Source organism: Varanus komodoensis, unplaced genomic scaffold, assembly GCF_004798865.1.
Source record: "Varanus komodoensis strain SLA01 unplaced genomic scaffold, ASM479886v1 scaffold2, whole genome shotgun sequence".
Classification (NCBI taxonomy): Eukaryota; Metazoa; Chordata; class Lepidosauria; order Squamata; family Varanidae; genus Varanus; species Varanus komodoensis.
The window spans coordinates 51,177,373-51,204,183 of record NW_025335568.1 but is presented as its reverse complement, the minus strand read 5'-3'; the positions used below and the strand labels follow the sequence as shown (position 1 = coordinate 51,204,183).

General features: G+C 40.4%; 2 protein-coding genes across 2 annotated transcripts in view; one reads left to right on the top strand and one right to left on the bottom strand.

The window, feature by feature from the left end:
- Positions 1-4,904, top strand: part of LOC123022680 (probable acyl-CoA dehydrogenase 6) — a 55,473-nt gene extending 50,569 nt beyond the window's left edge. Inside the window, exon 9 of the mRNA XM_044428558.1 lies at positions 2,986-4,904. Coding sequence (XP_044284493.1) covers positions 2,986-3,076 — 91 coding nt within the window. The 3' untranslated portion in view covers positions 3,077-4,904. The remainder of the gene's footprint in view (positions 1-2,985) is intronic.
- On the bottom strand, positions 3,094-19,124 carry BET1 (Bet1 golgi vesicular membrane trafficking protein). The gene is made up of 4 exons (XM_044428559.1): positions 18,950-19,124; positions 8,780-8,889; positions 7,922-7,978; positions 3,094-6,717 (listed from the first exon to the last, which is right to left on the bottom strand). Exons 1-4 carry the CDS (start codon positions 18,966-18,968, stop codon positions 6,562-6,564), a joined length of 342 nt encoding a protein of 113 aa, XP_044284494.1. The 5' UTR covers positions 18,969-19,124; the 3' UTR covers positions 3,094-6,561.
- Positions 19,125-26,811: the final 7,687 nt, after the last annotated feature.

Below are 26,811 nucleotides of genomic sequence, written 5' to 3'. Positions count from 1 at the left end.
GTGGCCATTACCTCACCCTGAGGAAACACTATTCATTGAAATTGATGAGCCAGCGCTCCAATAAGGGAGGGAAGAGTGGCGGAGGCATCATGGAAATCCGCAAATCCTGTCCCTTGCTTCCCCCAGATGGTAGAAAGCAAATTATAGGCCATCAGAAAAGATAAAGGGGCCAATTCCCCCTCAGCCCTTGTAACTTTAGATGTTAGTGTAACTCTTGATGCCGGTGTACAGCCTATGCATATACTCAAATGTGCATGTGGCATTCAGTATCATTAAAATAATCTGAATTCTGAATCTAGCTACCATAAAGCAGGTGTGGAGACCCTGCACCCTTCCACATGTTGTTGGTCAGACTCCTGTCAGAGCCAGCCAGAGCTGTCTGTGGACAACCCAACATCTGGAGGGCCACAGGCTCACCTATTTTGAAATAAAATAGAAGCACTAAGAATAGCGTAACTTGTAACAAACATATTGGAACTTGTTGGTGAGGAGAAAACGCAGGGGTAGGTAACCTTAGGACCAGGGGCTAAATCCAGCCCTCCAGGGTTTCTCAGCTGGCCATGCTTCCTTGCTCTGCCCCAGTCAAGTTCCTTGCAATAGTGTTTGGTGATGCTTTTTTGAAAGTTTTTTCTGCATTCTAAAAGATTGAAATGCCACTCCTAAGGCTTAGTTACTAGCAGTAAGAGATTTATGCTACAATATCCTGGTATTTTTGACCCAACTCACAAACTGAATGCACCTGAGAGCTCCCATGAAATTGAATCCAGTCCTTAGGGTGAAAGACATACCCTCTGCCTGACCTAATCTGTGTCGTTACCTATGTACCTCTCCATGCATCCAGAGTTGCTATTCAGTTGTCCCCTCCTGGAAGTAGTTCCATCAAAGCCAAGAAACCCTCATAAGAAAGGAGCCGTTATTGAAAGAAAATCACCCACTCCAGATATACATGCTGTGTTCTTATATTGCATGAGGATATCACCATTTATCTTAATTCCCAGTTTTAAGAATTAAATTGAACAGGTGAGCATAAGCATTACCTTGAAATTTGTCTAGCTCAAATTAATGCTTTTTACAGAAGACTGGCAGGCAGGAACCTCTCAAAATAAATATATACTGCCTTGCAACTTTCCCCCATTTATTCTGCGTGTGCTGGGCATGCTCAGCCACCTCAAAGGCATTAATTTGAAGCAGACTAATTTGCAAGGTGGTCATAAACCTGCTCATAAAATAGGCTAGCACAGCATGCAAACCAGCCTCCCCAAAGTGCTGCTTGTTGTGTTTTGCCTCAAGTTTCCAGAGTGTACTCTGTAAGGTGGAACAAAAACTGGAAAATATTTACAGTACCCGCTTCCTAATTCAGCCATAACAAATTAATTAATGCTACTTTTGAGCCATGATTGAGGCTGCAGCTACTCAACAGGAAGGGGCAGATATTCTTTTAATGTCTTCAGTGTTTTTAAAGTTTTGCCACTGTGGCCATTTAATTATATTTGAGTTAATTCATTATATTTAGAACATTATAATTTTGCCAAACTCTTTAAATGAACCTTCAAAGGTAGGCATACAAAATGCAGTCAAGCAATATCTTTTCTAGAGTCAAAAAAATGTACAAATGCATTATCAGTCACCAACACAGGGATAATGACTTGATGTTAGTGTCATTAAGTTTGTATGGTCAGCCTTAAGTGTAAAAGAACAGCAGCAGACTTGAAAGGGTTAAGCTTTATTAGGTGTCCTACAGATTTCAGGTTGCACTTAGGAATGTTAGGATAAAGAAAAGCTGCTTTCCCCATTTTTGAATTACAAAATCCAGTTGAACTTACTAAATCCATTTGCTACTGAGTTGTCGCCAGACTTAAATGAAATGCGTAGGTTTCTTTGAGTAAGCAGAGAAAAAATGTTGATAAGAAACATGTTTCTTTTTATATTAGCAAAGCTTTAACTTAATTTTGGATGGTGTGTGAAGTGTAAAAATAAGTGAACATAAGCATGTGTGGATAGCTTATGTTCCACTAACTGGAGGAAAGGTACTGCCTAAAGAGTAAAGCCCCAGTTGCAGTTACTACATAATTCTTGTATTCCAGTTGTAGAATCCCAATTTTGAGTGGCAAAACTAGTATTTTTCAGGTTATGCATAAAACAAAGTCAGTCATTTTGCTCCATAAGAAAACAAAATCCATTGTCTAACCATGTCTGTATTAGGACATATTAAGAATGCACAAAATCGCTTTTGGCCATTCTTCAGATCTTTTCATATACTTGAAATACTTAACCATTCACTCACATAATCAGGGAGTAGGAACTATTTTCAGATACTAAAATTTTATTCACTGATGAGAGTGAATGCTAAACTATAGTTACTCTGTTTGAGAATAGCCAAAGACCATAGCATGAAGGCTGGACTGAAATGAAATACTTTCAGCTAAAACAGGGGTGGACCACTTTTTCAGACTGAGAACTGTAGCTGTGGCTGGGAAATGCTTGGCAGGCCATACAGGTGGGCAGTGTGGCAGTGAATAGGGCCTGTGAAGGTGAGGGCACACACTTGCATGCTTTCTCCCCTCTTACATGCTTACACTTTTCACACACAGCATGAGCAAAGCACAAACATATATACCAATTCACACACCCAGTCTTCCCCTGGCAAATCAGGATCATTTGGGGGATCATCTCTCTCTCCCCCCAGTTTGGTCATCCTGATTAGGGGTGGATCTTGTTATTGCACTAAGGAAGCTTCTGGCAGTGGTCCATCATGATCGCCTGCTTTCTACAGTAGAGTGGGGGATCTGCAGCTTCCTAAGGTTATCACCTATCTTCCCAGTGACCACAGGGTTGTTCCCTGAGATGACTACATACTTACTTGGGAGACAGTGCAATTGAATGCTTCTGATTAAAAAGCACTACTAAACCCAGTTTGGTTTAAAACACAGTGAAAAAAGAAGGGATGAGGACAAACTTCATTCTATCTCATTTTTGCCTTGGCAGAGACACACGGTTGCTATCAATAGGAGCTGGAGCTGATGAAGTCATGCTTTCTATTATATGCAAATACATGGGCATCTTACCAAAGAAGTAACCGCCATGAACCCTACAGACTTTTGAAGAATTTTATATTTTAATATGGTACATCAAGTAGACTCTTTGGGGAAAGAATATGCAATATACAATTTTCGAAGAACCAACCAACCTGATAGCTTAAATGCTTACTCATATGCACCTGATATGCCACACCACACCATAAAGCCACTACTAGAATCAAGCACACACACACCCATTTTACCCAAAGTGTTCTTATTGCTACCTCTATCCCCATTTACAGGCGGAGATCTGGCTTCTTTCTGTGAAATTTCTAATATTAAACTTATGTAAAGAAAACCAGAACACAAGCAGTAGCTTATACAGATTTCGCCGAAAGCCTATACTGAGCTACCCTGCTGTTCATACACTGCTAGGTAAATTTGTTTACTTTGCCCCAGAACCTTTTTCTCCATCAGTTTTAACTGAAGATTAATCACTTACTTGGTTCTGCATTCTGTAGAGCAACATCAGGTTAGAATATCCCTTGGCCTGTCAAACACCGCCTACCCTCTTAAAAAGGCTGCATGAATCCTATCACACCCTACTGGCTCTGATGAAATTTCAACATTTGGAATAGCAAAGTATTGATTGAACCCATATGTAGACTGACCAAGAGTATTTGTTTAGGTATACTGTTACTGCAATTACAATGGTTAAGTCACAGAATGTTACAGTTGACCATCACACCTCCTCTGTGTGTGCATATGTGTGTGCACACACATGCATACGCACACACAATCGATTCCATCTTATTGGCTAAAGTAATATAATGTGCTATTGTACCTGACAATTACTAGGAATATAATTGCAATAAGTTGTTAACTGGCTTTGTACTGAATGCAGTTAAAATTATTTTTAATTTTTAAGAACTTACTTGGACCACTTATTCTATATACGGTGAAAAAACTACCATTTTGGCCCCACAAAAGAGGGAATTTTGGAATTCATATTATCACTGGAATGTGTTGACATTTTCAGTGCTCATTTTATAAATGTCTTACATGTTGGGCACATTTATTTTAAATTATTCTGCTTCATAATAGGCTTCTGTGCTTTGCCACATCTGTGCCCACAAAGTTATACTGCCCAATTACATCAAACTGGGGAAACCCTTTAATGACCAGAATTAGGTTGTACATCTACATGGAAGCAGAGGTGGAACATGTGTGCTGCCAAAACAGTCACTCATATTTTTCTTCCAGATACATCTGGAGTTCTTGATACTTCCCTCTAGTTTCAGCAACCAGTCAGGAACTAGGCCATGAGGACTCAGTACACAGGATGAGCCATGTCCTTTCCTGCAGTGTAGTTTGCTTGTAGGAATGCACATGGGCCAAAACATTGCAAGCTAAGTTAGACTCTCCTCAAAAGAGGGCTGTTTCATTTAAAATTCATATAAGAACCCTGATGGAGTAGGATTCGTGCTTTTTTGGGGAGGGGGCAGGAGAGCAGTACTGGGATAGGATTCTACAATTAGCTTTTTTTCATAATTCAAATACTGTGTTTTCTGAATTCCAAAGCCAGATTTCTTAATCATGACCATCTCACTTGTTTTCCCCAATTGAATCTGTTAACTAGAGAAGAGGAGCTGGAGGGCACAAAGAAAGCCCACAGTATCGTCTCTCTAATTTTGTTATATTACAGTTGCACCATGCCTGAGCCTTAATAAACATCACATTTATGCATTTCAAACATAATAAAATGAATACATGGATTTTAAGAAATTCATCTTTTTAAAGAGTTAAAACAATGGAAGTGCCATTTTCTGTAAGAAATTCCAAGTTTCTTGTTATGTTTATTATGTTCTAATAAATTACAAATCATGAGATGTTCCATTGTGTGTGTTTTGTAAATCATCCCTTGCTCTGCAAGCGAATTCTAAAATGCTTCAATGCAAATACATGTAGGTGTGTCCTTGCTCACATCAATATGGTTCCACAGAAGGAATTTAGTACTGTTAAATTAAAAAACTGGCACCTCAGCAGCATTGTAGTCCTGGGAATGGTTATCCAGGTAACCTGATTCTTCACTTAAAGGGACCCTGAAACCTAACATATCCAAAATGCATATGAGATGATGACTACACTGCAACTGGACGTGCCGTCACATAATCCTTCAACATAATGTGCTCCTACAGTGGAAATTTAGATAACAGACTAGCTTTCTCTGCCTGTGTGCTAAGAAGTCTAATATGTACAGTTCTCTAATGCACTGCTCCTGATCATTTTGGAATGGCAAGCTAAATGTGTTTAGGTGATAAATGGGTAGCATCTGAAGGGTAAGCACTATTTTTAGATACTGGGTAATACTTAGGCAGACAATTTTAATTGTGTTTTCCTTAATGCTTTTCTCCAATAGTAGATATGTTCAGATGGGCACAAAAATTACAGAAACAGAGTGCAGCGTACTTAGGTAAAAAATTTTATACTACTTCCTTGAAAGGCTCCCATAAAAACTATGGAACCAGCTGAAAAATCTATTTGCTGCTTCCTGCTGCAGCCTCATTGATCCTGCAGCAACCCAAATCTACAGACACCAGACGAGAATCCCTATATTAATATATTATATTCTTTCTGAGTTAAGTAGGTCTTTGATTTTCTTTCAGACCAAATATTTTGGATCCCATCATACGCATATCTAGAATAAACCCCTGAGGTCAGTGAGACCTATTTTAGTTAATTCCCCTTGATTTCAGTGGCTATATTCAAAGAATAACTAATCTAGCTCCAACCCAGTAACCACAGCCATCTGAACATCTCCAAATATCTTCTTTTCTTTTTGAATCTTGCAAATGCTCCCTACATCAGAAGATGTTTTAAAATATAGCAACTTGGTCACTTGTACTAAGTTCATTACCACTTTTTGTTGATTGGAGCAGCTGTCTATTCTGTTCAGCAATCTCTCCCTCCCAAAATGGAAAAAAAGTAAATTAATAAATTAAGATGTTAACAAATCTATCTCAAATATATTTGTACAGTTACTGCAACTCACTATGGACACAATACAGCCAAAGTTAAGCATGTACTAAATTTTCTTAATGAAACAATGAGATTTAACAGTACTTAGTTTTGATAGACTCATCTTTCTTTTTACAAAAACTAGTATAACTTATACATAGCATAATCAAGTGAGATTGCTTTTTATTGGTAGAAAAAAGCAGCAGGAGTTATAAAATAGAAAGGCTGCTTGTGAACATGAAAAAAACCTTTTTACTTTGCAATTTTAACAACGTATTTTCATGCTAAGTAACTATTTTTTGTCTCTACAAAGTGCTCAGGCTTGAGCAAATTCAGTTTAAGAACCCTACAAAATAAGGGCTTTAAAATAGAAATATTCCTGGCCTGATAAAAATAGAGAAATACACAGTACAGAACCAGATGCATTAATCCTTAATGCAATTTACAAAAGAGTGTTCACAATTTTTTACACAGACATTTCTAGAAGTCTAGTATGGCATTCATGTTCTTAAAGTGGAGAGTTGTATCACCTCAATTTAATAATCCAGTAAATTACAAAAAAGACGAAGAGTGAGAATAGCATCATGTAGCACAAGAGTTTTGTTTGGCTTCCTCTGGAGAGGGTTTTCAGTCTACCCATGGTTGCACCGAGAAATCCACTCGTTGAATCAAAATCATTGTCCTGTGATTTAAAAAATAGTAATTATATACGGAATATAAGAGGCAACTATTTGCTACCTACAGTTTCAGTTCTGAATACACGAAGATAACACTGCAAAGCATGAAGTTTCTTTACAAGAAAGCCAGTCTGATGTGGTACTTAAACTGCTGGACTAGGACTGGGGGAACCAGGGTCAAATTCCCACTGAACTGTGTGGTCTTTGGGCAGGTTTGCACAACTTGAAAGCCATGGGAAAATCTTATGTTGCAGGTGTGCTCTGTCATCCAGCCCCAGTTCCACTGTGGTAAAATTAGACTTGTGAAACCACAGAGAGAATTCATAGTCTGTTCCACGGTTTCATGTTTCACTGTGGCATCTCCAGTAGTCCAGACCCAGGGTACCATTGCACCATTGTTGGTATGGAAACAACATGGAGTCCCTAAGCAAGAATAGCTGCAAAAAGTGTTGTTTCTAGCCTTCAATTTCTACTGCCCTCAGCTCCCTAGCAGCATAAACATTATTGTTCACTTTCTTCCCATTGGCCAAGAATTGCAGCAAGACTGTTTCATTTAATAAAAACCACTGTAGGAGCTGGATCAGCAAGGAACTGTTGCAGACATGCAGGTATACTCAGGAAGGGGAATGGGGGAACCCACCTCAGGCAGCAGATCAATCAGGAGGAGGCTGCTGCAGGGAAAGGACAGGTAACCATATGATCATCTGATAGGTATGTTCAGGCAAAAATCCTGCACTGTGGAAATACTGCAGGGTTGTTTGATGTGTTGTGTGAACCAAGCCATTGTCTCATAGCCTAACTGCAGAGAACTGTGTAAATGGGGATGGGAACAAATATATCGTGTTGAGCAATTGAGAAGGGAGCTAGGAAATAATTTTAATAAACTCTTGCTTTGGTCCAGAGCAACATCCATAAAGACAGCCAGCTCTTTAGCCAGCCAGCTCTGTGTAGACAGCCAGCTCTGTGTAGACAGAGCTGTTAGAACGTTAAGCAACTTTCAATCAATTGTTTTTTTATGAAGGATGGTACTCTGAATCCTGACAGGTTGGGGTGGGAGAAAACAAATGCATGTCCACCAGCGGAAAGTGAATATTAGGTGTTTTTAAAATACATATAACATGTTTAAAGAAAGTGAAGTTACTCATCAAGTTGAAAGTTAATCAAATTCCAAGTGAAACTAAAGCCGCTGACAACTTTGATCAGACATACCATTTCAGATAAAGTTTTATTTTGCTGTTTAACTTCCGTTCCAATTTCAATGGAAAGCTATGAGGAGAAAGACAGAAGATAGTTGAATTATGATCCACACTACTAACTAAATTACTTCAAACAAAACTAAGTTTGTTTGGACTATAGCCAGTACAGTTAATATGCTTTCTAGAAGCAGAGAGAAAAGCAAAGATGAAAAGATTCTATAAGAAAATGTTTTAAGTTGCTATGGCTTTCACACATGAAATCCTTCCCACACTGAAATTTTCCTCACAGCTAGCAAGAAAAACATTCACAAACACCACTGTTATATTTTTCTTTTGTTCTGCTGTCCAAAGGTATAATGATTACTGAAACTAAGTACACACTCATTGCATTACTTTACAAATCTTTCCCTTTATTAGAGCCAGTGTGATACGGTGGTTAAGAGTGATACAGGGCACAAGCAAGTCCCATCTTACCCATTTTTCATCAGTTTTTGCCGCCATAACAAGCTCACAATCTTCTGTGGTCAGATCAGCCATGGACTGCTCCTCAGGAGATAGCTGAACTTTTCTGCTCAGACAGCTACTTTTTCATACTTTTTGCTTGCTTCTCTTTAATATCTCTTTGATACACAATTCTTAGGCAAAATTCCCCATGCTTCTTTAAAGCCAGAAGGCCTTAATTAAAAGCTGGATGAAAAGTCATCAGCAGCATAAATGCACAAAGCAGCCTTCTCCAACTTGTTGTCCTTCAGATGTGTTGGAGCTACAACTTCCATGAACACCCATCAGTTAAGCCATGACTATATTGCTGTTACAACCAATTGAGCAGGCAAGATACACTCCAACACTGCTTCTATACTGATATACTTACTGATTTAATGGCAGAAACTTTTGAACGCAAACTTTCAGTTAACTTCTCATTTTCTTCCTCATACACGCTATAACCACTATTGGTATAACCATAATTACCGCCAGGTTCACCTGAAGAAAAAAAAAACCCCAATCAGGTTAAGACAGCACAAATACAGCCACTGAAAAGGGGTTCTAGAAGAAGGAAAGCAATTTATTTTTATTACACTATTTCCCATCTCAAAGATTAAGACAGGCAGTGGATTAAACTCAGGAATTATCTGAGAGTTAACCTGGAATTGTTTAACCTAGAAACAACCTCAAGTTCCTGGTTCTGGGTGTCATGGCATGAGCCCTCAAATTTAATATTTGGGAGTTGTTACTGGAAGTCTTTATGCATGGCATGGTCCCCCACCATTCTGGAGTTAATTAACCCCTAAATTACTACCACCATTATGTCGAATAGAGCCAGTAGGATGACCTATATCCCTCACAATCCAAAATTAAACACAACAAAACAAAGAAGGGAAGGGAAGACAGGCAGATGTACCTAATCCATCAAATGCTTGCTCCTAAGAGCTACCTCCCAAGTGCTCCATTCCAGTGGCTTGAATGCAAAGGTTCGTTTTCACTGACTAAAGGGATCCCTGGATCCTACCCAACATTTAATGAAAAACTGCTAAAGAACCAAAACCTCTTTTCATTCTAACAGTTTTTGACAAGCACAGCCATGCAGGTCAGTCACTATTCTGCCTAGACCTTCTCAATACTGTTGCACATTCAGATATCTCCTTTTACACTGGAGATTTTGTATCATCTGCTTTACCTAGGCCAGATTTTGACTCATTTGTACTTTGTGGGACTTCTTTCCCACACTTGGCCCAGGAAGTGAGCCGATCTACTAATGCTTGGGAACACTACTGTTTCTTTGCACAAAGTATGTCAAGCTCACAAGTCATGCGTGCAGACCTCTGCTTGCTCAGTGGGCACATGGACAGCATGTGCACAAGCCAAGCTTGCAGACTGCTTGGACTGGTTTCCTGCCAGACATGCACGCAAATGTTCAGCATGAGGCAGAGAAGGAGGGCAGAGAGAAAAGGGGCCAGAGTCTGGGGACCTGAGCCAAGGAAATTCAACAGATTCCTGCCCTGAAACTGGACTCCTCATACATTACTACTGCCTAATACAGGGGCCCCTGAACTTTTTGGACCTGTGGACGCATTTGGAAATTTGAGAAACTGCTATGGACTCTACCATAAAAAGCCTAATTAGTGGATCACTCCTTTGACATCTACTTCTGGCACCTATGGATTTTAGGTTGAGTCTTATTCAGCAAGAACTTTTGTTTCACTTCTTGGATATTGCAACATCTCTTCAGAACTGGATTGTCTAACTCAGCAAATTGTTGGTGATGCAATGCAACTGTTTCTTTTAAACAAGTTTTAGAAGTAGCTGCTTCTTTTTGGAGAGATATCATTATTACATTTTGTACTAGAACAGTCTTTAATTATCACTGATGCGGACACTCTTTTACATTATTTATATACTTCCTGGAAATTAACAAATACTCAGCATAAGAGGATTCTCTAGATCCTCTAAATAGCTAAAAGATTTATAGTACAGCAATGGGAGGATAAACATTCACTATAATGCAATGAATTGAGGATCTTACATTTTCTGTACATTTCTATGTATGAATGGGTGGCATAAAGGAACCAACTTTTCAGTATCAGAGGCAGTATGCCTATATGTACAACTTGCTGTTGTGCTCATCCTGCTTGTGGGACCTTGTGCACCGTTAGTTGGCCACTCTGTTAACAGCATGCTGGACAAAGTGGACCCTTGGTCTGATTCAGCATGGGTTGTCTTATGTTCTTATGTTACTTCAAATGGGTACTTATTTACACATGTGGTCAGCTTTTGTGAAAGCTGAAGTACTGGAAAGCTGTATGCATTTCATACCGATCCATGCATGCATATTGGAAAAAAAGGAAAAATGACAATAAAAACCCAAATGTTTCATGAGTGCTTATTGGCACCATGCTTTGACTCCTGGTCGAGTACCGTGAAGTCAATAGGCCTATATTTATATGAATGCCCATTCACATTCAATTGCTACAGTATGTTCAAAAGAGGTTCTGCCTCAACAACAGTGCTCGGCTAAGGGCTCTGCCCCAGAGCAGCAGCATTCATATTTACAGAAGGGCTCTGAAGCATCTTTAAACACATACAGGAGCTCCTTCCTGCTGCAAACCGCACAGAATGTTTTGGCTGTTGGGTGGTACAGAAATTAAATAGCTATCACACCAACATAAATTTCAGGCCATTAACTGTGGCATGTGTCATACCTTGAAGTTTCATTTAAGAAATGACAGCTTAACCTTCTTGTCAGCATCACTGATACAGCTCACTACCAGTTAAAAATAAAAGTAAGGAGCCTTGCTGCATATAGACAAGCTTCCAAGCATGCATGGAATAGCAGCCACTATACAAGAATGAGCCAAGACCGCCTCCACTCCCCAGTTTTTTGGAAGCGCAGTATTTTCAGCACAGCCTCAACATCTCTTAATACAGCAAAAACACAAGCTGTACATGTAGCCCTGAAAGAAAATTCACAGTGTGGTGAAATAAATAAAACATAAGGTATAGCAGAGAGTTTAGAAGAGTTACTAGCAATCTTAGTTGGCCTTGACTTTACAGTTTAATTGCAATGTTTTGATTTGTAATCCACTACTGAGGGCACTTCTATAAGTAAATACCATCAACACTTGTCTAAATAGATTGGTTAACAATCCAGATTCCCCTACCCCAAAGACAAGGGAACTCAGACAAAGCTGGCAATCAATTTATGCCTTAAAATATACATAAAATAACAAGGATTACAGTTCAGAACTAGTTACTCAAACGTTATTTCCCATCTAAACACTAAACTAGTGTGGGATTTTAATGTGACCCCAGACCAGCTTTTCCCAACCTGGTGTTAAGACTACAATTTCCATAACCCCAGCCATTTATGCTGTCTGGATTATGGATGTTGTAGTCCCAACACCTGTATCAAACCCCATTTTCAATGTGACTTAGTTACCAGGATCAACTTTTAATGAACTGTGCCCAAATCTTGGATCAGACAAGGAAGCACCACATATGATTTACAGCTTTTACTGTTGTTCTTGCAGGGTCAGTCAGGGTAAGGCCTTATTGCACCACCACTCTCCATCTTAAAGAGATCAAGGCAGGCAATGGGTTAATTCACCACTATTTTACTCACTTAGCTAACATTTGGATATAATCAGGTTGGTAACACTGGGGGCCTAAGCAGCTCTCTAAGTTGATATGCCTTACTCCTGAGTGCATTGTTGACTAGGAGTAAGTTTAAAGAAAGTCTCTTGCGCACTTTTTGCCTTAGACAGCAAGGATGACAGAGTTTCTGTATTCTTTAGGGTACTATGAAGGCCATGCTTTTACAGTTTTATTGAAGGATGTTAACAGGTGATGGGTCCACACAACAAAGAAATATCAGAAGGAAGCACTTTGTTGCAAGCATGACATTCCACATGATTGCTCTGCTTGTTCATACAGTTAAAAACAAATGAATAATACAAAGAATGGTACGTTTCTTGGTGGACAATCAGCAAGCTTAACAACAAAATAAGATAATTTATTTCAATAAAATAAAGAACATGGCAGTAAAAAATGTAGCAGATCGGATCGAGTCTTAGTTGTTTTACAACACAAATTAAATCTCACTGAGTTCAATGTGACTTACTCCCTAGTAAGTGAGTATAAGATGGCCATCTTAGTTCCACTGAAATTGATGTGACAATTTAGTCATTACCAACCTATGGCCCTATTGAGTTCAGCTGTAACCAACTTAATCAGGATCCAACTCAACAGGTTTGAGATCCTGCCCCAGCCCCCTCCCCGCTCCAGCCTGAACAGCAAGAACTAGTTGGCTGCCTCAGAGTAGAGCAAAAGTGGGTATTTGGTGGGTGGGGAGGGCAGAAGCCCAGAGAGACCATTATACAAGTTATCCTGAGCCCTGTGCAGCTTCCCACTGGAACACCCTTGCTGGACAGGCTAAAAGCCTATCTAGTGAAATCTGTAGAGAGGGACAGCAGGAAGATGAAGGTAGCCTCTGCAGTGCCCTCCTACCTGCACTGGATGTTCAGATGGTTCCACCTCTGAGAGCTTCAAATTACCAAGGATGCAATTGATAGGACTAAACCTATCAATTGATGAAACGAGAGTACCAGAATTAGAACTGTTTTGCGCTTTGCTATGTTTACAGAAGAATCAAGCTAAGGGAGGTTATTTTACGGAACACTAATGGCCTTGAAAACTGTTCGACTCAAACAAAGGTAGGAGAATGAGTTCTTAAATATAATTTTCATAGAAGAACCAGACATAGCATTTAGCTGACAAAATTTTTATATCCAAGTATATTTAAAAAAACACATGCCAGCAATATTCATTATGCAAATTTTAGACCAGCTCACTGATTTTCTCTTGGGAAGCTGTGTGTCAACTAACTGCTTTATCTGGTCAAAGTCCAGGAGTTACATGGGCAAAAGATATCTAACAGTGCCAGATGTAGTCTGCTTCATGAGTGATGCAACAGACAAGTTACAGCCAGAATCTCAATCTCAGCTGTCATTTTCTGGCACAAAACCACATCTGTATCAGTACAGAGTCCACCTATGACATTTCTTGCATAGCATTACCAGTTTTACTCTTGCAAGTTTCACAAATCCTTTCATCTGCCAACAAGTGTCCCTGCCCTTTTCTTAGTCCAAAGGTTCCCGTGAGGTCTCAGCAAACTATAAACAAAAAGGCAGAGAGCAAAGTATATCCCTTCCTCCCTGAGCTCTTTGTGATTCATGGAGATCAAGAAGTGTTGTGTGTGTGTGTGTGTGTGTGTGTGTGTGTGTGTACACACACACATTTGGTGGGGAGAGTCTCTCCCTTCTCACTTTGTTTTTGCAGGAGGTATCCATATCAGCAAGATCTTGTTGGCACCTTCCTGAAGACTCCAGCCTTCAGAAGGAAAAAACATCACCTTTCCTCACTGGAGATCTCCAGCACATTTGGAGCGAGATGCCAGCTCACTGATGCAACCAAATCTATTTCTCCTTTTCAGGTGGAGGTGCCAAACTGATGACTGGGGGCAGTACCAAACTGGGGACGGGGGAAGGGACTGAAGTTTGGTTCTGAGAAAATAGAGGTTTCTCCTGCTAAGTGATTCATCTGAGCAGGAAGGTGGTGACGGATCTATTCTCAATGAAGTTTAATTCTCAAGAAGGGCTATGTGGTCTCCTTGGCTACAAGGGTAGTGGGTCAGGGGCTCTTCCTACCATATCTCAGCATGCAGAGATAGAGAGATCAAAGCAGGCTTTCCTGACCTTATGCTCTGCAGATGTTTTAGATTCCAACTCCCATAATCCCTGACAACTGACAAAGCTGGCTGGGTAGTCTATAAGCTGAGGAAAGTTTAAAGCCTTTCTACCTTGCCACAATCCAGATCAAGACTGCTGTTTCCCCACTACTGTACTGTGACTATTGTGGGAAGGGGGAGGTTGAAGCTTCTTCCCCATAACCAACAATCCTGATTAAGATCACTGTTCTAATATTGAAGCAGTGGTCTTTTGGCTACTACCTAGTTGGTGACTGATCTGTTGGACTGTGGGAAGAAATGATAGGGGCCCCTGGACCCCAGAGAGAATGACCAAAAGCTGTATGTACCACCTCTATTCTAAAGGATCAGATTCACAGCTTTGCGATGCTGATAGATCCTGTTCTGTCATTGGAGGCCCAGGTGGCAACTACTACATGCAGCAATTTTCACTGGTATACTTGCAACCCTTTTGGGACAGAAATCCCAAATCCCATGCCCTGATAACATGCTGATCCCACTGCAGCATGCTACAGATGAGGCTAGCTTTAAAGATTTCCTACAAATGTCTGTCAGTTATTTGCCGGACTAATGCTAGACTACTATTAACGAGGCCTGGCTACAAAGATTATATTTTGCCATTTCTTAAGCAACTGCACAGGATGCATGTCTGTCTGTGAATATGCATCAAAGTGCTAGTGATCACCCTTAATGTAATAAACAGTTTGGGTTAGGGTTAGAGTTAGGGCCTCCCTAAACTTTACAATCATTATCAGAAGTCCTCCTCCAAGACCTCTGACTTACTAAACTAGGTCACATGGAAACCAAAGAAGGAGTCTGCTCAGTTATGGAAGCTTGCATGCATAATTCTTTCCTGACAACAAATCTGATATCCTCCTATTAGCAGGTAAAGACACTTCCACGTGGCCAGGCCTTCCTATATATCAACTGAAGCTGTTATTAACTGATGAGTTCCCATTTATGCTGGATTTTATTATTCTGTTGTGCCTCGTCATTCTTGTGGTTTTAACACAGAGTTTAACTGTGGTGGGATTTTATTGTATCAGTATTTTGAAACAGAAGGGTGGCACACAGGTTTTCAAATAAAGGGGAATATTTCTTGCTGAGGTTTTCCAAAAGCAATTGCCATGGGACAGTGGTCATGACTTCTGCAAAAGTTCAGTGTAAAGGAAAGAAAAAACACCCCTCCTGAGATGCTTTGTGTTTCCTCCTCTACAAAACAGAATGGTGAGACCAGAAAGTTCAACTCAAAATTCATGGATCGCTGCACAGCTGACTAACTTTGTGAGGCAGTTCCTCCACAGCAGAAAGATAACATTTTTGACAAGGCAGTCCAAGGGGAAGAATGGGAGAAAGATGTAAAGAAGGACAATGTCACAAGGGAAAGACATATTATGCAGAATGTGCTATAACAGAATGCCACCAAATTACTGTGCAGGCAGCCTATCTTTGTACAAGTTCCTAATTATTCCACAGGGACTGTTTCCAGAAAATCCTAGCTTTCCATTAGTTTGCTGACCAAATTAAGCAAGCTCCTTACATATTACATAATATTACAATTATAACAGGAAGTGCTATTTCATACCTTATCCATTCAGCAAACGGTTGAATGTAATTTATTGCTGGAGACAGAAGAATGGGAGTTTAAGCCCATGTATATTTATTTGTGAATAAATCTCAAAGAACTCTGTTGAGCTGAGTTAACCAAATCAACTGGAATATATGAATATCCACATGATCTACACTACTGTTTCTATAACATTCACTGCTCCCAGACCTTGAATGTACTGTACCTCTCAATGCTATTTCGGTGGTAGCTTCAGAGTTACTGCTTTAATTTTTATACCAGCCTCATTCACAAACCCCTATACCACAGGTCTGCAATGTGGTACCCATGGGTACTAATGCACCTCTGGTCAACTTACTGGCAAAGGCACCCTACCCTTCCCATTAAAAAAAAATAATAATAATAACAACACATTTTCTTAAGGCAGCTGGAATGGATGTGAAATAGGTTTTCACTGGTGCTGAAAAATGAGGCTTCAAAGATCAGATCTCACCACTGAACATGGTATTTTGGAGAGGTTACTTGTGATTTGCTAAGCCTCCCAGGGATGCCATTTTGTGGTGGTGCCCAGGAGAGTTTCTCAATTTGGCAAATGTGTCCATGGTCCAAAATGATTGCCTACTCTTGCCCTCTATAGTGAACGGAACCACATTATTGGTTTGGCTCACTACTGTCATTTTACTTTAACACTATTTCTTTTAATGGCAGAAAGTGAAGAGGAACCTCTTGATGTGGGTGAAAGAGAGTGCAAAAGTTGGCTGGAAACTCAACATTAAGAAAACTATGATCATGGCATCCAGTTCTATCACTTCCTGGCAAATAGATGGGGAAGAAATGAAGGTAGTGACAGATTTTATTTTCTTGGGCTCCAAGATTACCGCAGATGGTGGCTGCATCTAAGAAATTAAAAGACACTTACTCCTTGGGAGGAAAGCTATGGCAAATCTAGACAGCATACTAAAAAAGCGGAGACATCACCCTGCTGACAAAAGTTCATATAGTCAAAGCTACGTTTTTCCCAGTTGCAATGTATGGCTGTGAAAGTTGGACCATAAGGAAGGCTGAGTGCTGAAGAATTGAGGCCTTTGAATTGTAGTGCTGGAGAAGACTCCTGAGAGTCCCTTGGACTGCAAAGAGATCAAACCAGTCAATCTTAAAGGAAATCAACCCTGACTGCTCTTTAGAAGGCCAGATACTGAAGATGAAACTCAAATAGTTTGGCCACCTAATAAGAAGGAACAACTCATTGGAGAAGACCCTGGTGCTGGGAATGATTGACAGCAGAGGATGAGGTGGCTACATGGAGTCACTGGGGCAGTGGGTGTGAGCTTGGGTGGACTCTGGGGAATGGTGGAGGACAGGAGAGCCTGGATGAATGTTGTCCATGGGGTCATGATTGGTTGGGCGCAACTTTGCGACTAAACAAAACTATTTCTTTACTGGTACTGGTAATCTATGCGTTTCACCAGTAGCAGCTCAGGATGAAGCTGGTGCCCAAACTGAATGCAAAAAGGAAGTGGGATGGCTAAGCCACCCTCAGTTATTTCTGCTTGAATAGAAATGGGATGCTTCTTTTCTTCAGGTTATAGGGTCATTTTGCTACTGAAAAAATTGCACTAAAAAGTACTAGGAAAAGAAGCATTAAAAGGGCAATGCAAGCAGTACTGGAATACAGAGTGACTGCTCTGTCCATCCATGCAAAGACAGTAATATTTGAATAGACTATCTTGTTCAAATACAACATCTACCATTCTTCTTTACTGGAAAAAGGGTTACAAGGGAACACTGGAAGTACACCACTGGATCAGATCAAAGGCCCATCTAATTCTTTATACCACAGTGGCCTAACAGGTACTAATGAATTCCAGAGCCGGACTTCAGGACAACAGGCCTCTCCCACTGCTGTCCCCCAACAGACAGCCCCATGTGATCCTGAAAAGAACTGACAGCCAACATAACTAGACATCACTGATGACCTTATGCTGTGTTAATTTGTCTTAATCCACTTTCAGAGCCATATGGCTGTTACAAGATAGAAGAAGACTCAAGCACTTCTCAACATGACATATACACTAAGGGCAAACTCTGGAAAGAGGGCTTGTAAATGTAAAACATGCAAGTATAAACTAAAGAAGTTAAAATAGACATACAATCAGAGAACGTACAACTGCAGAGTTAGATGAAATACATAATTGAATACAAAGGATCTACTATTTTAAAAGGATACTTGAGCTTTATATTTATACTTCTCTAAGAGTTAGAGGACTTTTCCCCTCTCTAAACATGCATAAAATTGCACACTAAATCAGAACTTGGCGCCTAAGCAAGAAAGCTCAACAACACTACTTGCACTACCAATATCTGCAGACTTTTGATCAACTTCAGGCAGGAGCCAACAACTACTGCAAGTAAGGTTGGAAGGCTCCTACTGCTGACAAAAGAAGGCAATGTGTAGTTTTATTGGAATTTTATTTGAGCATCCATAGGTAATTGTCGAGCAGAAACTTTTTTTCATATTTTCTGCAATAGAAAGAAAACAAGGAGAGGTCGGAAAAAATGAGAAGGTTATGTGTAAAAGGTAACAGCTGGAGCCTTGGCAAAATTCCTTTAAAAAAGCAAGGCAATGGCACCAAGCTCACCTGGAAACTCCTTAAGTTCCAAGTAATGTGAAATTAAGGCTGCAGGTCTATACACACTTACTTAGGAATAGGTCCTACTGAGCACATCAGTACTGGGATGAGATTAACAAAACATTCTGGGGGGAGGAGGGATAATGAAGCAATTATGTTCCAATCCCTTGCTTTCCACTGGTAACAATTTTGGTTTAAATATTTTGAATGGTTTTAATGTTTTTAAATTGCCATGTTATGTCCATTAGTGTGTTCTAATTGTATGAATTGCTGTGAACCTCCCAGAGAGCTGCGGCTCTTAGAAGGTATAGAAACGAAATGATTAGGAAATACACTAGTACTACTACTAATAATAGGCATTCATATAATAATAATAATAATAATAATAATAATAATAATAATAATAATAGGCGTTCCTGCTCCAGCCTCCTAGGGGTGATCTAAAGTAGTATCTGGAAAGTCTTGGATTAGATCTTAAGAGTCTGAATGTGGTAGGTCCTTAACAACCGAGGCCTTGACAACAAATCTCATCCCACCTAGGCCCGGCCAAGCGGTCCCAGAGTACCCCAGCTCACCGCCACTTACCCAGCCCAGCCCTCCTCATCCTGGCACGCCGTGGGGAGATGGAATAAAGCCTTGCTCCTTGTAACACTTGAAGCCAGCACTCAACCGAGGAAAGAGAATGGGGTGTGTGTAAAAAAAGCCTGACGAACTCTCCCGATCACCCCACAAACGCCACGACAGCTTTGTGTCCCCACAAAGGCTTCCGGGTAATGTAGTCTCTCACTTTGCCTTCGCGCGGCCTTTTGGGTAACGTAGTCTCTGAGGTAAAAGTACTAGAGAAAGGAAAGTGTGAGTCCTACAGATTTTTGGGTAATGTAGTTCTGGGAGACAGCTTGAAAGCGCCTGCGCTAACGCTGGTATTCTGTGTCGGGAAACACGTTTCTCCGAAGAGTGAATTGTAGGATGGCGTAGACTCGCGCCCGCCTAGGCTTCTCAATATAAAACAAAGCAAAAAATGATGTCATTTTAAAAAAGAAAGAAAGCGCAGCTATTTACTTTTCTTATGTCTTTCTTTCTTTTATTGGCACCCAGCAGTGCAATCTTATACGCGTCCACTTAGAAGCGAGTTCCAATGTGTTTAATGGGACTTACTCCCACGTAAATATGGATAGGTTTGCAGCTTAATAGCGCAATTCTATACAAGTCTACTAGGAAGTAAGTGAATTTAATGGATGTGACTCTCAGATAAATGGGCATTGTATTGCAGCCTAAGATTAATAAATTCACCCCATGATTGTTGATAATGTCTTTCGCTTCCTTTTGTATGATTCTATGAGATAGTGTGGTGCCTGTACAATAGTTCGTGGCACACCATCTCCTCCACACTTCCATTCTGGTCTAACCAGACCCTCATATTTCCTGTTCTCCTCAATGTAATCGCTATTACACGCCACTGTTGCTTTCTATGTGTATATATGATGGCCCCCTTATCGTTTTGAGGGTGTATTTCACTATATTCACAGTAAAATTCCATTTCACACTGTCGGACTCACGTGGCTTTCCAGTAACCGCGCCTGAATATCGGCTGCAGCCCTGGATGCTGTTTCCGGCCATTCCTGATGGGAAGATTAAAATGATGCAGCATTTTAAGGGCTCTGCCCTTGCCTGCCTGCTTGACAAGCGTCATGCCCTGATGGTTGAGAGAATTCATGTGAAGATTCCAAGAATGCCCTCCTAAATAGGCACGGGGTACTTCTAAATCGAGGGCTTGTAGCACTAAGCGTGATTCCAAGTGAAGGTTTTATTGCGCCACCGCTGGGTTCTTTCGCACAATTTAACCTGAAAGGACCGGGATGCCTTCTGCTCGGAAGGGTGCAGTTATTCTGCCTTTTCTATCTCAACACTCTTCGTTTTTCTGGTAAAAAGAGAAAATACCGTCGAAGCTGGGGAAAGCATAAGAGCAGTACAATTAGAAGACTGTGTTGCTGGGACGTCTGCAAAATTCGGTGTATGAATGAGGTAGTGTGGTGCTGATAAAAGCCTTGTCTGGAAGCACCCTTGTTCACATGGGAGTAAGACCTGCTGAAATGGCCTGTAACCCTCAGCATATTGACAGGGGAATGAGCCTCAGTAAACTCAAGTGAAACTTTTGGGGAAGTACACAGAGGATCATGCTATGAAGATCCATAGAAGTACAAATAGAGAAATGTTTTTACTATATAAACATAATTGTTAATGATGATAGAATCCTCACTAGGACATGTTAAAGCCAACATTGCCTATGCCTTGCTGAGCTCAAAAGGTACCAAAATTAATTTGCAAAGCTAATTTGTCTTGTGCAACTTGCCTCTATTCAAATGTTTCTGGAAAATTGAGCTTTTTAACTGTTTTATATTATGGATGTGACTCATGCCCTGTGCTGCAGGATTATAGATTTATTTCCCTGGATGATAACCTGAACAGAAAAATGCATTACTTGGAAGCTATGAATCACTCAAGTACAACCTCCTTTCTTTCCCTCTTTTTTATCTGTCCAAAGCTGTTAGAGAACCAAACTATCAGTTTCTATGTCTTTCTGTCACTGCACACTGCTAAATCTCACTAGAGGAAAAAGGATAGCATATAATGTGGTAGCAATAAGAATGAAAACCATTCATATGATATCCTGTAGAACTTGGAACATTTACATAAGAAAATTTGGGGATAAACAGATGTCCCTGATATTCTGGGGATGGAGACATCAAGTTTGTGGGCCAATTTACATATTATAATGTGCTACAAAATCAGAGATGAACAGCTTTTAAATATCAAACTCTTTAATAATTTGTCACCAAAGCTATACAGCCAAGAAAAAGGGCAAGACACTGGCATCCTCAGGAGAACTTTAAATGCATAATAGGCTGAGCAATCCTAGGGTCCCTAGATGGTCTCTGGAGGACCATAGAATGCTTCAGATTCCCACTCTTGAGACTGAGAAAAAAATGCTCTGACCTTGGACCTGCAGAGCTGCCCTCACTGCACTTTCCCCCACAGTCAGCATGGGAAGAGCCACATTGCTGTAGGGACCTGGCCCATTTCTCCCAAAACACAGCATTCTTCAGACTGAATCTGAACTGAAAGAAGAAATGGGTTTGGAGTACTTAGCTGAAATATCAGAAAAGCTTTGAGATAAGCAAGGGAACTGGTGAGAAACAGATTGGTCTTCTCAAGGGGGAGGCACTGGAAGGGTTGTGGGGGTATAATTGGATCAGTCCAGTGGTTCAATGCCAAGTCAAATAAGTAGACAAGTAACTGCTGTTTGGCCCACAAGTAGTATTAACCTCCCTGAGGATAGAGCCAATCCTATTTGGTGGAGAACAGGGATTTAATTTGGGATCAAATTCTGGCATGGGAAGAATTAAATTCACAATTAGTAGGCTCATTAACTTGATGGATACTTTCTGCTAATAACCTTTATATTACTCCTCTTGTATCACAAAGCTAGTCCTGACTAGTCAGTTAACATAACTAACATATTTAACATAATAAAAAAGTATAGTTAGAAGCTTCTAATCTTGACCTGCTGGGAAGGGAGAAGAGAGACTAGCTAAGAATGATTGTCCGAAGTCATAAGAGTGAGAGCATAATCTTAAGGGCAAAGGGGGTATTCGGGAAAGGGGGGGAGACTAGCATCACCTAGATACAAGGTATCCTGGCAATGCTTCAGCCTCCTTCCCTCCCACTTCAAGGAGCTTCAGTGAGATGACAGATCAGCTGTGTAGCTAATCCGCAGGACACAAGGAGCAGGAAGGCAATCTACCCCTCTGCATTCCCCATTATGCATAGGATGTCCATAATCTCTTATGCTCAGTCACATTGGACTGCACCTTAAATCATGAGGAGGAAATTTAAGAGTGAAAATGCTGAAGTTAGCCTACTCAGCACCGACCACACTCAATGCAACAGAATGCTGAGCATCTGTTGTGCAGTGAAGGAATGGAAAGAAATATATTGAAAGGGGCCACGGCTGGCTGAAATCCTGAGGACCACTCCACGCTGTGACAATCTGCACAGATCCCACTTGTCCAAACCTAATCCACAGCCCAGGTAACTGGAAGTCATTGGATTTAAACATCAACTTCCTATTGTCTTTTATCCCATGAAGAACTCACATGTTTATGAAGACAGCAAAATACACAGAAATTACTAGAGGTGAGATCCTGATTAGGTACATACACCTGGACTAATAGAAAGAGACTTCCCTAACATCAAGCAGTCACTCTGAAGATGCTGCACAGAGAGCCCTGTTGAGTGAGGTTAGCTGTGGTGCAGAGGCCAGGGGGAGATGCCTGAAGAGTTGGCAGAAGCAGCTCTTCTGAGTGGAGCCCTTCCATCAATGAGGTGGGTGTCTTGGATCCAACCCATCACCTCTAAACAAGTTTGGACCTCAGGGAAGAAAAGTATTATTATCTTAGTTACATTAATTACCACTCTTTGAGGAGAGCTTTTATTTGACTAAAAGTGATGCTAACAGTTGCTGGGGTGGAGTGGGGGGAATTGCCCATGGACCATCTGATGCATCCTTTCAACCCCTATCTTTTTTGTGTCTTTTCTGGCACAAGAAAGACTGAGGATCTTGTTATTTATTGTGTTATCTAGATAGCTTTTTACATGCTTTTTGTGACTAATTACATGCCAGTCACAAGCACATTGCTTCCCTAGCTCATGATAGATAAAGAAAATAGGTCCAATTTTCAAAGGACCAGCTCATCGTTACATAATACATGGCCATTACTAATTCTTAAGTCAGCCATGTATGCTTTAGCAGTATTTAAGTCTCATATTGCCTTTATTGAATTTCATAACATTGGGATTTCTTACTAAGCAATGGTAGCTAATTTTGGCTCTACCTCCTCTTGCTCACCGTAACCAAATTTGGTTGTTTTCCCTCTGCACTTTGGCACCCCCAAACAACTCTTCTCCATGGAAATTCAGCTTCTAAAATAAAACCTTCCATTGATGCCAATGAAAAGATTGGCTCCAGATGGTTTAAGTGCATAACAATATCCTGATGTTTTATCTAGTTTGACCTTCAGAGATTGGACATTAGGCCTTCAGCCAGTGCTCCAACAATAAAGCCTGTTAATGAATTATAATGATGCATGATTTTTTTTTTTTTTTTTTTTTGCACTTGCCTCATTTGTGTTCCCCACTGCTGGAGGACCATGATCTTAATTACCATTTTTCTCCTTCTGCTTGTTCCCTGTACCTTACAGATGTTGCCTGGCTTCATTAGTGAGCTCCCAAGCTGTTTTCTGGGGCTTTTATGTGTTCCTATTGAAATGTGCCATCATTTTTTGTTTTTTGTTGTTGTTTTTTATAAGAAATTGCTTCTGTTCTTCCCTCTCCCTCTTTCTGCCACTTACCCTAAAGGAGACTTGCTTGATAATGGCAATCCATCACTGTAATTAGATAATGGCTGACAGAGATGTTTATAAGCACAATCCACTACATCAGCCGCGTGAAAGCAACAGTTCATCCCTGTGAAACCAGCACTTGCTGTTTCTAGTAGGGAATGGGGCAATTCCTGCTCTCCTGCTATTCATTTAATGACTTACACATATGTTAATAGAATATAGTAATTAAAAACACATTAATCTCTTGATTCCGTTAGCAGAATAGAATCACTGTTCACCTACCTGCTCTGGTGCTGTTTTACTCAAGCCATTGACCATGTGGCTGTCAGTATCATTCAGTGGCCTTTTATACTGATGTTTGGCAACAATCCTAACCTCCTTTGTACTGACGGAAATCTGCTACCATACATGAGGTTTGTCGTACAGTAAATGTGCAAAATTACTATCCAGGAATTCTTTCAAACTGGCAAAATGCTTATCAAAGGGTGGAGGTATGCATGGAAAACATGGAAATCATGCTCTTCTCCTCTCCCTCCCCCACTTCATTTGATCATAGCCTTCCACAGCCTCCACAATCTCTCAGCTCTCTGCTCAGTTTCCTGCCACACGTGTTCTTTTATAGCATCCAAAGTGAAGCTGCAAGATGCTTTATACTGTTTTTCTGTTTCTTGCTTTTCTTGGCGCAATGCATCTTGAACTGAGCATGTGTTTTGCCTAAGAAAAGAATGTACATTTTTTAGACTTGTTTTCCACACCCACAAGACAAATTGAATTCCATCGGACAAATCCATGATTGTTGCAGAACTTATCATGGTGAGCCCCAAGAAATGTGAATAGATTAGACTAAGGAGCAAGCCTGTGTCAGTTCCCAGCAACCTCTGAATGAACAGACTAGAATGCCCAGCACCCACATGCAAATTACACTGAGCATCTTCTAATCATGCAAATGGGTGTGAGAAGAAGGGAGTTGCTGACTAGCTTCTTAGTTTACATGATCTGTCAGCATTAGATGTGCTTTTCAGGATTTCAGGTTCTAAAAAGGAAGGGCATGTAAAGCGTTTCCTCACAGTGTATTGCCATCACTTCCTTTTCAGATTTCTAGTTGTGCTTTTCCTACTCCAAACAGGAAAGCACACCAGGAGAAAATGGTGTGTGGGCTGAAAGACCCCTGAACATGAAGCAGATGCAACTCATCTGGAATGTTCATGAGAACTTCCCTCTGGTACCCTTCCACTCCCACTACAGAATTATGGCTTCAATAATATTTATGGCTATCATTATGCACCAATAAATCCCATTTGTTTCTGAAGATTCTTACATTTGCATTATCACAAGCAAAACTTCATTTTTTAATTCTAGCCATATATATAAAGTTTTAGCTAAGCATTTTTTTTAAATGTCAAATCTACACACCATTAAATTGTTTCGAAGCTTTTTCTACACATTGTGATGGATGACCTGCTTCGGGGAAAATCTAAATTCATCACAGTAGGTGTCACAGGAGAAGTGGGGAAGAAACAGCATTATATTCCTATGCAGCAATTCTTCAAAACTTGAATGAATCCCTCCTACTCATTCTTGGTCTGAGTTATGCAACCTGTTCATCTTAAGCTCTTCATCTGTTCATGAGAAAAGCATGCTTTTTACCTGCACCACAAATATAGATGACTTTGCCTTGTTTCACTGTGGTTATATATAATCATGCTGGACGTGGTCCAGAGAACAACATACCAATGGAGCCACCAGGGCAGGATGTTTGTGGTACAACTCCAGGAACCTGCCCAGCAGAGTGAGTGCAGCAGGGCTGGTGTATCACATACACGTGGAGAGAATCAATGCACATTAGCATCTAAAGATGTCTAAAATTACTGAAGTTCATCACTGCCTGTCAGGTCATTCCAATTTTGTTTGAAGGCCAAATGGGCATTTGGAAGATCTGGCCAGAAGTTCATCATGGATCACCTGTTATAGCCAAACATTTTCCCTGCATACAAGCTGAAAAAGCAAAGGGCAGACTGAGCCATTTTGCCTTGTCTCGGGCCTTTTCTCAAAAATGCCACTTACAAAGCAATAGGAAAATGATCATAATAATTTGGAGTGTGAATGAATATTTGAATAAACTGTTAGATACCCTGAGGCAATCGTTGAACATTGGTTTATCTACTTCATGTGCTCAGGATGTCTGAAAAGACTGGACTGAGCCTCTGTAATAAAATATAGATAGAAACATGCCCACTAATTAAAATGAGCCTTCCCGTTAATCCTGAGAACACTTCATTGGCACACACAAAGTATTCTTAGAAGATGAAATGAACATTCTTTGCAACATTCTATGAAACACTGGCTATCTATATCTGTTCGGTTCAAACAGGTGTCTTTACAAGAACTTCAAGACTTTGATCATTTGCTTGCTAGCATCCAGCAGTGCTACTGAAGTGGTGTTATTCTGCTAGAAATGCAATTATAACTGTGGTTCCATACAAAAGTTCTTATTATATATGGCAATAGTGCATTCCAGTGCTGAATTACAAGAGCTATGTAGTTACTGTGGAGCTAATAAGAAAAAAAAGGTATCAGAATGCAAGGCAGAACTTAAGGGGTTGCAGAAGGAAAAGAGATCATTTTGGGAGAAGGGGACCAAAAACAGCCAGAGTATTTTTATCAGCATCAGAACACTAAGTATTCTTCAGAGGGAGGCAGAGGGTATATCTAGAAAGAAGGCTTGGTGTGACTGGAATCCTGGAGTAGTATTTCATACTGCAACAATTTTATTGCAGGGTCCACTTGTAGTACTGTATCCTTAATCACAATGCCATGTGCAAGACAGTATGCACAATCATTCAGAGGTAAATGCTTGTTTGCTTAATTAGGATTTTCTAGGTATACATTGTGTATAAAACTCCTGACATGATTAAAATAACAATTTCTTGAACACATTTCTCCACAGCCTACAATGCTTGGTCCTGTGGCTTCTTGACCTGCCTAGGGAGCCACAAGATTATTCAGAATTCCAGCTCCAAGGTCCTTTACTGCAGAGCTGGGACTCCA

Excerpts from the sequence above, each read along its gene's own strand:
- BET1 (XM_044428559.1), bottom strand. Across the intron at positions 7,979-8,779 it reads AAGTTTCTGCCATTAAATCA|CTTTCCATTGAAATTGGAAC; the intron begins GTAAGTATATCA and ends TTCTCCTCATAG. Across the intron at positions 6,718-7,921 it reads ATAAAACTTTATCTGAAATG|GACAATGATTTTGATTCAAC; the intron begins GTATGTCTGATC and ends TTTAAATCACAG.